General features: G+C 42.7%; 1 protein-coding gene across 2 annotated transcripts in view; it reads left to right on the top strand.

Annotated features, from left to right (window-relative positions):
* osbpl10a (oxysterol binding protein-like 10a) overlaps positions 1-16,423 on the top strand; it is a 46,299-nt gene that overhangs the window by 20,451 nt on the left and 9,425 nt on the right. For both annotated transcript variants that reach the window (XM_020597700.1, XM_020597699.1), the window contains 2 exons: positions 3,911-4,145; positions 9,195-9,325. In XM_020597700.1, coding sequence (XP_020453356.1) covers positions 3,911-4,145; positions 9,195-9,325 — 366 coding nt within the window. The remainder of the gene's footprint in view (positions 1-3,910; positions 4,146-9,194; positions 9,326-16,423) is intronic.

The raw sequence follows: 16,423 nt of genomic DNA, 5'->3' as shown, positions 1-16,423 counted from the left end.
GTGCATCAATATTTCATGCCAAGCTTTTTATTTCATGCATTTCTTCCTCACTTCAGGTTGTTAAATTCACCATCCAGATGCATCGCATAGTGTGCCTGCCTCATCTCCCCAAGAATATCTCGTTTAAATGCTTCATTTGGGGACCGAGAGAGCGGCTAGCGATCGGTGTGAGTGGAGAATAATTTCTCACTTCTCAGGAGCGGTGTCTGTCTCCCCAAGCGAACCTGGGACAGTTGAGTGAATTCGGAGCAGGTGGTGTGTGATCATTAAGCAAAACAAACACTCCTCTGGCACTTGTGTTTTCTCCACAGACGGCGACAACAAGGCCCCTTTGTAATGGCTGATTCATTTTTTTGTTTGGCTTCACATAGCTTTGGTTCAGAAGAATTGTGCTGCTGCTTCCTGTGACCTGATCCATGTCGGTTGTCATTTACCCCCTCTTCATCACTCTCCTGTCTAGTATTCCCCCCCTCAGTCTCCAGCTGCCTTCTCTCCTCCCCCCTGTCATTTGTTGTTCACCTTCTTTTATTCATAACTGCCCCATAAACTTGTCTGATGGGTCCGGCAGTAAAGGAGTCTGTTAGCGCTGTGATTTATGCACCACTGTAGAGACCAGAAAGATGCTTCATGCTGATTACCGCTGGATTTATGGTCAAACAGCAGCATCGGTGATGTTGTGTTGTACATCCCATTCATTTTCTGGTCACTGTCACTGATAATAATAATATAAATACCACACCATTACTCCCAGTAAGACCCCCGGCCCGCTCTGCACACAGCTGTCACAGAAAGGAAGGAAAGTGGTCTTTGCATCTCTGTGAATCTCCACATGAGCTGCCTCCTCATCTCTGTCCTGCTGTCCCACCAGCACTTATTGAACCATTCACACACAAGGCAGGAGGCTCAAGGATACAGTGTGAGCGCAGCAGCAGCTGCAGCACAAGGGGGGTGGCTCAGCCAATACATGATTGTTGTTTTCTAGGTGTGTTAATGGCAGTGGTACAAAAAGATCTTAAGAGTCTGTTTATTACATTCACCAGCTTTCTTTCATGCATTCCCATTTAGGCATTGATTTTAATGTATATTTTTAGGTAGGCATAACTTCAAAGCACAATTAAAACATTTTTGTTGTTTTAAAACATCTTTTAGTCCCACTGGAGGCAAAAAAAAAAGTTCCTTATTTTGCTGGAAGGGTTGAGTCCAATTCTTTGTAAGAGTGAGGTCTTGTGTTGAATGATTAGGCCATCGTCACGGTGTCACCTTTTATCTGTCCGCCCATGTACGCGTCTGTCTGTTCACTGAATGTGTGACGGTGAGAGTCGGACCACATCAGTCTCTGCTCAGCCTGCTTGTCACAGTCGGCTGATGTGAACTCATCAAACGCCTTGACTCTCGATGCGGCAGCACAACTGGGCACCTACACAGCCGCAGCAGAGCTGGATCATTGGGGTTAGGCTATTTCTGGAAGCAGCCCTGGCGCTGCTGCCGCCTCCAGAGAGCTGTGTGTGGTGGTAGTGGTGGTGGGGGCTGCAGACGTACTGTAACTTAGAAAAGCTGTGCAGCAATTTTCTTTTCCTTTTATGTTCATGTCTAACAATATCGCCTGCTTATAAACCAAACAAAGAAACATCACCAGCATTATTTCAAAACTCAAGATTAGTTTTCCAATGCATATTTCCTATATTTCTAATTGTATTCTGATAAATAATTATATATAGTCATCATAGCATTGACAAAACAACAAATCTAATGGTGGCCTAAGACTTTTGCACAGTACTGTATATTAGTTAGTTATGATTTGTGTTGGAATATATTAAAAGATGTGTTATTTATACAATTGACCTTGAACATATCTATGAGATTGGTCAGATTTAACTCACCAATTTGATTGATTATGAGAATTGTTCATTATGATATCCTGACATAAAGTCCCAGGATAACATAGAAAGGCCCTAAACGTCCGGCCCTTTGTGAAGGTGCAGCAGAATTACATCCATCACCAATGGGATACAGAAACATCTGTCTTGAGGGTTTTAGCTTTAAATAATGAAAAACCTTCGTGAAATGAAATGGCAAGTCGTGATTATTTGAGGTGTACTGTGAGAATAAGATGTCAACAGGCTGCACAGTGACAATCTGTATAACAAACATGTGCCCGAGGCTTTCAACATCCAACCTGAGTAAATAGCTGAATAATTGGACATGTTTCTGTGCTTTTTTTTTATTTAAGAAATTACTTCTCATGACTGTCTGTGCCCCACAGCAACAGCTTTCAGTAACTCCAGAATAGCTCTGTGCACTGATGCAGGGAGACAGATGTGTTACTGAAGTGTAGGATGAGTGTTTGTGAAGCGATACAATATTAATGAATACAGCGTTTCCAGGCTGGTAAACAACTCAGATTCATTAGCCCTGAAAGATGCTTATTACCTGCTAGCAAGAACCAACGTCGTCTTCTTCTGTTTTTTGATACAGGGGTTAGATTTTGATAGGTGCATCATACAGAAATAACTTTTCAAGTAAGAAATGTTCATGTGTCAGTGGGAGCATGGGGAAGAAGATATCTTTTTTTTTTTTTTCTTTTTTTTTTTTGGAAGAGTTTTAGCAGTTTCTATTTTTGGTACTGTCACTGGTACTGAGTCAACACTGAGGTGACGCCATTCAGGTTGATACTTAATTGTATAGCCTCCTACACACAAGTAAAACTGTAAATGTAAAGATGGCGGGAGTGTCATGTTCATATTTGTTGTGTTGATGAACAAATGATATGCTAACATTCAGAGATATTGTGTTTGATTGTGCAAAAAACAGCTTGAGAAAAACTTGATGACAGAAACCAGCTTTAAAACATCTGTGTTCTTAGTGGTCTAATCCTATTTTTAAGGATTTGATGTCATAGCACACATGATGGTGAAGGTGGAGGCTGAACAGCACAAGTTATGTAACTTTTCCAAACTTAAGTTCTAAAACAAGTGAGCCTTCTAATATAGCTAGACCAATATACTGTGTCAGTCGAATGTTAGCTTATCCCGAATAAACTGGCTGCTAGCTGATAAAGGACATGAAATTTGATACAGAAATACCAGTGATATATTTGAGGTAATTTAGAAATATCACCTTCATTACATATTAGACACCCACATTTTAAGTTTCTTATACTGATATAATCAAGTCTGTAAACTATCTACCTACCTGCTCAACATAAAATTGGTTAAAGAACTTTTTATTTGCTCACTGGCTTGGTTAGGTCTGCAATTCATTAGATATTGAAGGATGAAGCGGGAGCTTTTCTGTGTTTTTATATTGTGAACAAATCATCTGAAAGGATGAAAATGAACAATGTGTCACTCTCGCGGCACTTTCCTGGCGTCCTCGCCATCTCTGTTGCTCTCAGCCCGAAACAGTCACAGAGCTATAGTTTGATCATTTAAAGAGGCTGAATGTTTTTAGCAGACTTGATTCAAACAGGAGTAAACTGTGCATTTGTTGCAGACTGCTTACAGTTGCCGATTAGCACACATTTTGAGTACTAATGAGTGTGTACAACAAGACAGATTGACTGAAAATATACCACAATGCCATGTTCATTGCAATGAAGGAACATGTTGAGTGTTTCTTCTGCCAGTGTACTGTGGGAGCTAAAAGGATAGTGCTGTTATATTTAATTTCCCAGGCATCCAGTGACCAGAATGGTTGTTAATCTTGCATTGTGAAATACCGTGTATTAATCTGGTAGGGCTAGTGAGAGGTGCAGTTACAGGGCTCCGGGCCTCATCTAATACTGTATACTGTACATCTGTGGCTATGCTGCTACCTGTGAGTAAGCAATATATACGAGTGTCTCACTGGTAATTTGAGTAATGTAGCTGTTGACTTGTATTTTAATGCTGTACATCATGGTTGTCTCCAGGTGATGTCCCAAGCAGAGGGCCAGCAGAAGAACCTGGTCCAGTCCATTGACTCTCTACCCACCAGAGGCCCCCTCTCCTGCCTGGACCAGGACCTGCTGCTGCTCAAAGCCACGTCAGCCGCCACCCTCAGCTGCCTGGGAGAGTGCTTGAACATCCTCCAACAGAGCCACAGCCAGGCGCCGCCGCACTCCCAGGCCTCACAGCGCTACCGCTCCACCCATGGAGCCCCCTCTGGTGAGTCCACCCCTGGACCCAGTCCAGTGCTGCTACTGGAAACCTCGGTCCTTCCATCTTCTCCATCCTCCCTGTCTTTCCAGTCCCCTCCTCCAAAGCTCAGCACCATTGTTGGAGGCCAGCTGGGGCAGGTGGAGTGTGGCTCCTGTCTGTGCCAGAATGGTACCATGAACTTCAGTGTGTGTAGCAAATGCTGTTGAGTGTTTCGTTTGTGTGTTAAAATGGTATTTATTCTGTTCCATTCATGTTTTTGTCTTGTGTTCTTTGTTGTTTTCTGTTCAGTACTGTCTCTCTTCAGTGTCGTGAGTTGCATTGAAATGCCAGTAGTTTCTCAAAACGGTAGTGCCAAGTACAAGTATGAATGTAAAGCATGTATGAGCATGAATTTATCATCAGTATTGTTTACAGAATTCTTGGTAGCATTTCAGACTGTCTCCTTACACGCATGTCAGAAAAAAATCAGGGTTTATGTATGAATGAGTGAAACCTAAATATGAATATAGGGGACTCCTAAATCTCCTCGGAGGATTAAATCTGTGCCAAAGCAATCCATACTGGTGCCTAAAGTGTTAGCCCTCTGCATTGTTTAGCCCTCTCTGTGCCACATCACCATGGATCCAATAAAACTGTTTCGCTTTAAACCATTTGAAGCCTGAGGGTGGTTCTATTGGCGTAACACCAATGAATAGTTCATAAAGGTGGAAGGTAAACCCCAGAAGAAGGTTAAGGGTTCAGATCATGTGAAATTCATCAAATGTTTTAGACTAATCCTATTTTCCCAAGTGCAGAGGAATGTTTGTAATCTATTTCCAGTATCCAGGATGCTATAGATCGGTGGCACCATAAGAGGAGTGGAGCTGGTTTAAAGTAACATGCCCCTGGAAAATCTGCTGAGTACCAAACACTCACTGCTTGTGGATTTGGAAGGTGGCGTTATCTGAATTTTTTTAGCAGTTACAGTGGATCCAAATGGTCACCAAGAGGTTAAGGCAAACTAGTGAGGTCACTGACCTTGACCTTTAACCCTCAATCACCAAAATCTAATCAGTTCAACCTTGAGTCCAAGTGGACACCAAATCTGAAGAAATTCCTTTAAGGCCTTCCTGAGATGGATGGACAGACAGACAACCTGGAAACATGATGCCTCTGGCCATGGCTATCGCCGGCATGGAGGCATAAAGATGTGTCCATGTGTAATCCACTTCTTTGCTTTTTGACAGAATCATCTCACCTCAAGGTCAATTTACAGTAATAGCTGTTGCAGAACTTTCATGGGAATGCAGATGGTACTAAAGCACTACATGTGCTACTTTTGTGTCACACTACTGCCATTTGCACTCTAAAATTCCTTTCTGCTTTCTGTCTGAACACACCCTTAGAGATGAGTTCAGGAGTTCAAACATCTGCAAGGAACTCAGAGTAGAACTGCTGCACATTCTTATTGGAACGAGTCACTTGAGGTGGTTGAGGCATGTGAACTGAATACCTCCCAGGCACGTCCAAGAGAGGAGAACCTGGGGCAGGCCGAGGACATGCTGAAGGGAACTGGCTTGTGAACTTATGAACTTATGAAGTGCCTTATGAACCCCCAGGAAGAGCTGGAGGACGTGGGTGGGGAGAAGGACCTGGGACTACGTTGGTTAACCTGCTGCCAGTGCGACCTGAACTGTGATAAGCAGCAGAAAGTGCATGGATTATTTTGACCCTTTTTTGTTGTGACATCTCGGTTCTCCTTGGAATCCATGGTAACTGCTGTGAATCCAAACTGACGGCAGCTGCTCTACTCGGAGTTATGAAGTTAAAGTCGAGTTATTTTTAAAGCCCTACAGGTGCACATTTATGTTAAAGCCGGGAAGTTGTGGTCCACCTTCACCTTAGGACTTTGAGAAGGTGTTTTGGAGTCTGGTTTTGGGTGGGTGCTAGATCCCACCCTGAGCCTGCCAGTCCTCACAGAATGTTGGTCTTCTTTTTGCACCAGCAGTCACCCTGCCCTGTACCTGTTCATCAGACAGGGGGTGGTGTGGAGTGGGACCGCCAGGCCGCAAGTACAAACCTCTTTCCTTCCGCTGCCTGGCTGATAAGACCTGTGGGTGTTCAGCTGCTCCCCGCTCCAGACATGCACCCCCCCACACCTCATTGGGGGATTTTTTTGTTAGGATTCTTGGTGTTGCCAAGTGATGGGTTGCGTGGCTCACCGGCATGGGCAGCATCTGGATTTATTGCACCTGAAAAAGGGACTGGCTGGCTGGTCAGTCTGTTGGGTGATTGGCTTTGTTACGCCCACAGAGAAAAGCTTTGCCACTGCATGGGAAAGATAACTCTTTGGTAGAGAGCTAAGCATGAGGTAGAACTGAGTTTGGCTGGCACATTGGTTCCTCTGGGCTCGTGTGACTGCTAAACCAGAGCAGCTTTTTTGAGTCTGCTTTAGGAAGGGCAAAGAGTTCAGGAACTTAAAGGATCTTTATAAACTTCCACAAAAAAGAAAAGCAAAAACAAATGGCATATTAATGCCCTGATGTCATGGAGGATCTTTGCTGCTCGCCGTAGCTCTTCCTGAATCCCACCTTCCCTCCCCTCTGTCACTGTCACAAAGAGCTTGAAGCCCTAATTCACCCTCACATGCAGAACATTTTCCTTTAAGGAAGTGGAACTCCATAAAGGACATTTACAATACATTGCAAACTAGTCCTCTTGTTGCTTAGCAAAGCATTTAAAGAAGAAGCACAACACTAACTCATAAAAATGGAGTTGAGTGGTGACAGGAACGTGCAGGGATGAGAGGTGGTTATGAAGACTTCACAAGCGCTGATGTCACAGCCCAGAAGTGGGAGGTAAAGCCATTGGAAACATCTACTGCATGAACGTTTGGTTCTCTACTGTTAGATGTATGTCTCATGTTTTTATTTCCCCTGCATGCCTCGGTCTGTTGGCCCAGACATCCTCCCTGCACACCAAGCACTTCTGCTTCCTGTGCTTCATTGTGACATCTCGACAAAAGTATCAAAGCACATTTCATAAAATGTGAAAAACCATTATTACCTGCAAAAACACATTAGCTCTTTACAGAAATTTTCCCCGTTTAACTCTGCCTTGAAATGAACTCTTAGAAACCCATTTGGTTCCAAATGTCCTGAATAACCTTTTCAAAAATAACAAAAAAACAAACATTCAGTTTACAGCTCTTTGGGAAGAGCCACCCTCGCTCATGTCTCCACTGTACAGACGTGAGGTATCATTAAAAGGGGTTCACTAACACTTTTTCAGTTTCCTGTCAGTCAAGCTGTCAGTCGACCACAGTAGAGAACTCGCCTGAAGACTATTTTGGCACATTTTGTCAAGGCCAACTCGCCTCGGGCTCAGCAGCAGGCCGACCTGTGTCAGCACAGTTTGCTTCTCACTAATGGATATCAAAGAACAGCCTCTTGGTGCATTACGCTATTAACCCAATTTGAATGTTGAAACTGGAGATTAGAGGGGCCTCTGGTACTGCTCCCTTTATAGTACTTTGAAAGAGGATCTACTACTGCGATGTGTATAACAGGCTTTTACATGAGGAAATTTGCAGCTTGGTTTTAGTTTTTTTTTGACAGTTGCACATTTCAGTTTGTGAAGCATTTGTTCATACAGGAGATGCATGGATTTGTCTGTTTTTGTAGGTTGGCATGCGGTTTAGGAAATATCCTGTTTAGAGCAATTAGTCAGTGTTGTAACCACTTTTCCTTTTGAGTAATGCAAATTTCCTGTGATTGGCGTGAGTTGTCATGATTTTGGAGACTTTGCCGCATTACATTTTGTAACTTAGAAGTGATGTGATTAAAATCAGTATGAAAAAATATTTATATATCACAGTATGGCAACTATGCAAAGTCACATGTGAGATGGTCAAATTGATGTTGGACAATAATGTATGTTCTTATCTTCTCAATGCAAAAACCAACGAAAGTTAATAAATAATACTGAGTTGTTGCCCAGGCTTTGTTAGACAAATCATATGGCCTGTCACATTTCTCACACTTGTTTTCAAGGTAGCATTGTGTAACTCAACTTGCGTAGCTGCTTTTTGACCTGCAGTCACAGCAGTTCTAGTGGTAGCGACAGCCTGTTTGGTGTCTGGTGGGTCGGTTCACTGCTGTGGACCAGACTAAAAAATCTCAACTCCTGTTGGATGGATTACACAGACATTCATGGTCCCCAGGGGATAAATCCCTCCGGCCTTGGTGATCCCCTGACTTTTCCTCAGTGCCACCAGCAGGTTTTCACTTATCCTGTAGATTATTTTAACATCGTCTTGATGGATTGCCGCGTTGGTATTGTGAACTCACGTTAACTTTTAGTTCAAACCAAGCGGGGCCTGACAGAACTGCTAGTGTGGCTGTGTACTCTTGGTGAATCGCTCACAAGCTTTGGTAATGTGGAAAGAGGCAAAGTCTTAAAAATCATGACATATAAAAAAACGTGCAGAGAGGAACAGGTTTCACATGTCCACCTCAGTGTTGACTGAAAGCCATTTAAAGAGATTACTGCAAACTGTGGCCTCAAAAAAGACGATTAGGCTGATTCATCACCGCTGATGGTTCATTCCCTGTGGGTGAATGTTGAGTAGAAATTGAATACTTTCAGGTGATGCATTGATTTTCAGTGCCTATGCAACTGCGATAACTTGTTCGGTTGTTTTGAGGCTTGTTTGCAGTATTAGTGTGTACAGGATGTAGATTTCTTTAAAACACTGTTTGCAGCCTGGAGTCAAAATGAATCAGTATTCGAGCCAGTGACCTGAGTCAGGCCAATACACTGTAACAGGGAAGGATATAACAATGAATAAACATTCAGTGTAAACACACATACAGGCACAAACACAGTTTCCTGGTGTGTATTGCACAGCCGTAGTTCAGTAGAATTTATGGGGATTTCAGAAATAGGATATATAGAGGGTGACATGAGTTTCCCCCCTAGTCCTTTTTGATTTCTGCCATGATATGTCATATACTTGTATCATAAATCCCAAGCATCTCCATCTCACTCCTCTGACTTTGCTTTGTCATTTTTCAGATGGTGCTCCTGTGTGGACAGTACCAAAGTCACCGTCAGGGGAGCAGTTGGAGAACGGAGGTCTGACTCCTCTGCGATCAGCTGAACCCTCCCCTGCCCTCAGGAAAAGGAATCTGCTCCATGGTGCTGAGGTGAGAGACATTACATCATATGGTCAATTATCACCCCTCTCTTCTGTGTGGCTCTGCTTCTGCAGCCACTTTTTTCCAAATGCAGGAGAGTGTTTCTGGCAGGTTAATGGACAGTGTGCTGTAGGTGGTTGCCAAGATGGCTGTAAAGAAAATCATTTTACATTTATTCTTTTGTCCAAACCTGCAGCAAGGCATAAGGGTTGTAGGACATGTTGGTCACAAACAGGAATCATGTGGAGACAAGGAAGGGTGTGAAATCTAACCATTCATGCATTATGTGTCTTACCAGGACACCCCCGAGATTATTTAATCAAAATTCTTTCATTCTTGTGTTTAACCTTTTTGGCCAGCGAGGGAAATATTTATCGCTTCTGAAGGTTTTAACAGAGCTGCTGTCAGATGAGTGGGTCACACAGTAAAGAGCTGTGGCTGAGCTGATCACAGGAAGGAGCTTCAGGAATTCCTGCCTGGCTACCTGTCTGGACCAAGCTGTCATGACAGGAAACAGAGGCCAGGTGGCACTAACGTATGCGCGTCACCCAGGTGGGTGGAAGTATGAGGCTCAGAGAGGGAGGCATTGACTGCTTTTTTTTCTGTCCCATTGTCTTAATAATTAATAGGTAAAATGCTTATTATTAAGAGTTATTTCTCCAAATCCCGATGAAGCACTTTGTAAACAACTACATTAATCCATCCATCCATCCATCCATTTTCCTCCGCTTATCTGGGACCGGGTCGCGGGGGCAGCAGTCTAAGCAAAGATGCCCAGACTTCCCTCTCTCCAGACACTTCCTCCAGCTCCTCCGGGGGAGGCGCCCAGGAGGCATCCGAAACAGATGCCCGAGCCACCTCAGCTGGCTCCTCTCGATGTGGAGGAGCAGCGGTTCTACTCTGAGCTCCCCCCGGGTGACCGAGCTCCTCACCCTATCTCTAAGGGTGCGCCCGCCGCCCTGCGGAGAAAGCTCATTTCGGCCGCCTGTATCCGGGATCTTGCCCTTTCGGTCATGACCCAAAGTTCATGACTATAGGTGAGAGTCGGAACGTAGATTGACCAGTACATTAATTAAACTGATAATATCTCACAAGACATCATGCTGTCAAAAATTTGTTCGTCTTTCCACGTCCTTGCATTTTTCTTTCTGATGTAATGTATTTCCCTTGTTCCCATGGATATGTTGGAAACAGAAATGTTTTGAACTTAACACTAAAGTATTACAAGCTACAGATACAGTTATACAGTTACATAAAGTGTTAATATACTGCTTAGAACTGATCACAGACAAACATGTTTCAAGTTATAAACACAATAACAAGGGCAGAGGGTGGATAACAAGTGCTCATCAGTGTGTGCTTCATCTAGGGCTGCAACTAATGCTTATTAAATTCATTTGTGGTTATTTTCTTGGTTTTGGCTGTAAAATATCAAAAAAAAAATAGTAAAAAATGCTTGTTGTAATTTTTTCCCAGGGCCATGTCCTCAGATTGTTGGATTTGTCAGACCGACAGTCCAGAACCATCAAACATTTTCTATCCACATTTTCTACATTGAAATGCTTGTAAAAATGCAGGAAACGATTGATTATCAAAACGGTTTGCAGATTAATTATGATTAAACTGCAGCTAAAAACAAACTGCTGGTGTCAGAACAGCTCGACAAAGGTTGCTCATCTGAGTTTTATGTAAACACAGGTCACATTTCTGTAACACCTCTGTCACATGAATCATATTAACCAGTATTTCTGTCATTATAATGGAAACCTCAGATGTGCTCAGTAACAATATAAAAGTTAATGGGGCAGCAGCGTTTACTGCCACTCCCGCTCATAGTAACTTCTTTGTCAAATGTCAGCCTTGTGTCAGTACCTGTCATAAATCCCAAGTCAAAAACGACATACGGGAAGCAGGGAGGGACATTTTAGCCTTGATGTGAGCAGTTAATCCCTGCTCCCTGCTTTAATTTGAAGACTTAAATGTGCCTGCATTTTAATGTACAGAGATGAAATCTGTCATATTGATGAGCATTTTCTGTTGATGCATGGGCGTGTAAAGTGAGTATTATGCATTTGTAGTGTCAAGCCATTTACAGCTGATTGTCAAGCTGTTCAACATACTTCATGACACATACAGTGCTGTGAAAAAGTAATAACACATGCACCTTAACCTCTAGAGTCCCTGCGTCCTCATATGAGGACCGCACAGCTTGGGTTTCCAAAGCTCAGGACTCTAGAGGTTAAAGGATAGAAACAGGAGCTAAGTGCATAAATGTTTATGTAGCTTGATTTTAGAATCTTGCCTCTCACACGCTGTTAAGTTTTAATTAGTTTAGCAGTTATTTTCAGAAAATGTTTGATTTAGTCTTTTTTTTTTTTTTCTCCAATTAAAGCTGGTTAAATTGCCTTCTTGCCTTTCAAGTCCTGGAGAGCTAGATGGTGATGGAGGAGAAATGGTGCAGACTGCCAAGGAGCATTAGCTCAGCTTGAAACTGAAGTTTATTCATATGTTAATGAGATTCAGCAGCTTCATCTGTCTGATTATCCCCTGTCCAGTGAGAGTGATTGAAAACTTGAATTGACGTGAAGGAGATGGGAACGTTTGGGGAGGGGGTCATGAGTTGGTCAGTGAGGTGATTTTTAGATAATGAAGGATGGAAACTGGATGTGTTCATGGACAATCATTTATCTGAGTGTACAGTTTGGCATGGTAACTGAATGTGGTGTGATGGTTGCTTTGCCATCTTGTGGTGGGCAAAGGCAGTGCAGAGTTACTACAAAATGCTTTGTGTCACATCACGAGGTTTCTAATGAGAAGACAGCATTAGAAGTGGTATTTATTGTTAATGTTCAGCTGACAACAGAAACAGGAGTAAGTACTTGCATTATTAATGGCTTTATTCAAAGAGCTTTGGTTTCTATTTTTGTTGCTCAGGGGCTGCCCCCTCTTGATCAATTATTGTTGTAGATAATGGATGGACGGATTTCCCCCTCTTTCCTTTTCAGTTATTGTTTCTTCTTTACTCCCACAGAGGGCGGCAGAGTCCTCTGCTTAAAAGCTGTGCGGCTCCAACACTGTGGTTCACTGCCAGAACGAGCGTTACACGTGTTCACGAGACCAGCCGTATTCAACTGTGGCACTGAAATCGGTGTCTGACGAGCTTTGTATTTGTAGCTTTTTGTGTGGTCAACCTGCAACATGCAAACAAACAATGACCCTAAATAAATTAAAAGATTCGTCTCCTATCCAGACTTGATCACTACATGATGGTGCATCAGCTTTTCCTGAATCTTATTAATATAGACATAAAGGTCCTGTCACTTCCACTGTCCAAAAAAACCAAAACAAAATGGCCCGTTGTCAGCTTACGTGTAGTTTGTTCAGTGGGGAAAATATCAACCCATGAGTCAGTCTTTGTTCTGTATTACATTTTTTGAAGTTTCTTTACCTTGTTAAAAGTCCATCCTCTACTGAGAAAATCTAGAATTGATAAATATGCAAATTAGTTTCAGAAGTAAAAGTGCTGGATGAAAGAGGTCATCTAGTTCATTTTGTAAGTGCACTGGGAGTTTGCAGATCACACTTGTGTAAGCTGTACATTGGACAATGACTGACTTCAGAGTAACTGTGGTATCACAGACTCTTCTGTTCACGTCTTTAGTTCAGATTTAACATGAGCGCCGAGAAACTTTGTCCTTTTCAGCAGATGAATGTGAAAATGCATCATTCTGCACAGTGAAGTGCATCCAAGTGAAGTGACAATAAACAAAACACAGGTGGGTAAAGCTTAATAGTTGTTAATCGTTAATAAACGTTAATAGTCTGTACATTGGCATCACTCGACGCTTTACTGCATAAGCACTGGATTATGGCTGCAAATGGAAGCAAAAGCTGCAGTATCTGCAGCAGGTTATACTCCAAATGTTGATACAGTTGAAGATTTAGCATCAGTGTCTTGTCATAGACAAAAGCACCGTTGTCTTGTTTCGTGCTTATTATCTCAAAATGCATGTGGTAATGTTGTCTTACACTTTAATTGCTACCCCTTTAGCTTGACAGTACGTCCTGATGACTCACCCCCAGGTGTAATGGTGTGCAGTTTGTGTGAGGACCTAAACAGTGTCTGCACCGGCAGTATTTTATATCCTCTCATTAGATGCTGTGCTGATGTAGCTGCTTCGGTTCTGTACCAGAAACATATTCCTTGTGTATAACATACTTGGCCAAATAAAGGTGATTATCCTTATTATAATTTATACACCAAGCTCTAAAACCCAATATCTCAGCCCCACTTTCCTCGTTTTGGGAGGTCTGCGTTGATCTGCTTTCTCTGTCATAACCTTTCTAGTGATGCTTTTCTAAGCCTGTGCTTTATTTATGGCATTGTGGCAGTTTTATGTCTTGATGGTGCTTCTGGGCTGATCCCTGCCTTCTCTGTTTTTTTTAAGGATTGTATCTCCTGTTTTGGTAAAAAAGGAAAAGACTTCTCTTCACGTCGCTGCTGCTGTCGCTTGTCATGGCTTTTTTTTTTCTATTTTTGTAGGTACAGTAGGCAGGAACTTCTGGGCTTTTACGGTTTTGTAATACAATCCAGACCACAAACTGCAAATATCCACCCATCAACCACAGATCAGCTGCTAATCTTATTTAAAACTGTGCTATGCAACAGAAGAGAGCAGCACTTAAAGCTCAGGATCAAGTGTAGATGAGTACCTATTAACAGGAAACAGACCCAACAAATTAAAATCTAGTTTAAGCTTGGCAGACTATATGGATTTGGCTGTTTATTTTTGTCTGTGCCCGAGAGTGTGGTGCCCGAACCCGAATCGAACCAAAGAACCAAGTCCTCAAAGTTTATTGTGTTCAAGAGGGAAAAGAAACCTTCGAAGCAGGAGTGTGAGCAGACCTGCCCTGTGAGCCTCCTGTAGCTGCCCACACTTTTCCTGATGCTTTGCAAGGGAGATGGATACAGAGAGAGGTGGATGTAAGACAAAACAAAGTGAGGGGAAGGAGGGGGAACCCAGACAAATGGATGTTAAGGAAAAAGATGAAACAGAATAGTGGATGATGTGAGTGAGGAGATGAGGGAAGGAAGGGTGAATGAAAGAGACAATGACAGAGATGACAGTGCGAGGGCGGAGGAAGAACAAGGAAGAATGACTCAAACAGAAGATTGGAGTCGATTAATGGGACGACTGTCAGACTGCAATGGATTTAAATAAGAGGGTAGTCAAAGAGTGAACGAAATGGAGGATGCTAGAAGAGAGAAGGATGGCAAAAAATATGAGTTACATAATGTGTGTTGGAGAGGGAGAAAGCCGCCCATGTGTTCCTGATAAAGAGTTGACTACAGTAAGTTTGCTAAACTGCCACGCTGGTGGTAATTATGCAAGCTGGCACACACACACCCCTAGCACACTAGATAGATTGAGGAAAGACTGGAGTTGTACAAGGGGTGATCAAGGCAGGGGAGCCATGTCAGAAGAGGACAGGAGGGAGGTCTGGAAGAGGAGGACGAGGTAAAAATGGAAAGCTGTAGGGGAAACACGGCAGAGGGATGAGGGGTGGGTGTAGGTGGTGATGTCACTGGGACTTTCCCTCAGCTTCTTTTTCCCTCCTCGGTTTTCAGAGGGGGTGGTGTGCAAGGAGGAGAGACTTTCTCTGTCACGAACAGCAGCTCACCACCTTAACTCAGCCACACTGTCTCTGTAACTAGACCCAGAACTCCTTTAAGGAGGCTGCTCATACAGTCAGATGAGGAAGAGAGGTGTTTGGTTTTGTCTGCGATGCCCATCAGAGCCTTAAACTCCTAAAAGGGCAGGTTTTTTAGACGGGTTTTCCATTGAGAGTGCACTTCTTTAATTGGATTTTACACTGACTGAAGCCTGTTTGTAGAGCAGGAAGCTTTTAACTTCGCTTATTTTGCTGGATTGGACTGAGGTCACTCTGCTTTTTCCCTTCTTGGAGATGAGATCCAGTTTGATGCAGGTCAAGCCTGTAGCTACACAGCAATGCAGCGTGAGTGCTTACTGGCTGAGGTTTGTGCTCGTGCATGCACACATGCATGGTGTACAGGTTGTCTCTGCATCTGTTTCGGATGTGTGGTGAATAGTGCACTTTCAGCCCAAAGGTGCACGGTTGCATTTTAGCAGTAAACATCACTGATCTGAAACGGGAAGCACAGTTTTCCTCCAACACTGATGCTCTTTGTTGACTTCATAAATTATAGAGCAAAATAGCCAGTAGGGCTTGTTCTGCTGGGAAACATGTTCGGCATCTACTGAAATTGGAAAAATCTAAAATACCAAACCTCTTCCTACTATTGAGATTAGCAACGAGCGCAACTTTGTAATAAGGCGCCTTTTATAGAGATGTAACTACCTGTTTATTAATAGTTAATATAAATAAATAAAAAACATTTACTTAAGTACAGTTTTGAAGTATTTGTACTTTAGTTGGGTATTTTCATTTTATGCAACTTTATACTTCTCTAGTACATTTTGGAGCTAAATATTGTACTTTTTACCTCATTTATGTGACAACTTAAGTTAAAGTTACTGTGTAGATATTGCAAAATATAAATCAGTACTTTATACAGTGTTGTAATTTAAACCGCTGCATCATTATAATGTAATGCTTACACAATGTAATCTGTTTATATTATACTCTATATGGAAATTGGCCATTCTGCACAACAAGTACTTAGCTTTGGCTGCTTTTAACCCTCTCCATCTCAGAAAGCCAAGCAGATGTTTACCCTGGTTTTTGCTCTTTCTTTGTCCTGCTGTCTCTGTGCAGAAGAACGTGACTCCTCCAGTCTGGCAGCTGCTGTTTCAGACTTTTACCTGCTGAAAGCTCCTGTTTGAAATGACTACTCGTGGCTTGAAAAACAGTTCGTCTAACCTTTGCTAGGTGGCAAGCTGGGCTAATTTACAGGCTGTATTTTGAAAACAGGGGGCAGAGAAGCTGGAATAACAGACACCACATCCTGTCCCATTGTCACTGGATTTATCAGACAGTGTGCAAAAACCTAAGTCATACATCCACATGCATTTTAAACCTCTTAGTGAATGACAGCGACTAAGTCCACCAGTGGATTTTGTGACT

The sequence above is a fragment of the Monopterus albus genome, unplaced genomic scaffold (assembly GCF_001952655.1).
Source record: "Monopterus albus unplaced genomic scaffold, M_albus_1.0 scaffold34.1, whole genome shotgun sequence".
Classification (NCBI taxonomy): domain Eukaryota; kingdom Metazoa; phylum Chordata; class Actinopteri; order Synbranchiformes; family Synbranchidae; genus Monopterus; species Monopterus albus.
The sequence above is the reverse complement of the archived record's forward strand: the minus strand, read 5'-3'. Positions and strand labels throughout refer to the sequence as shown.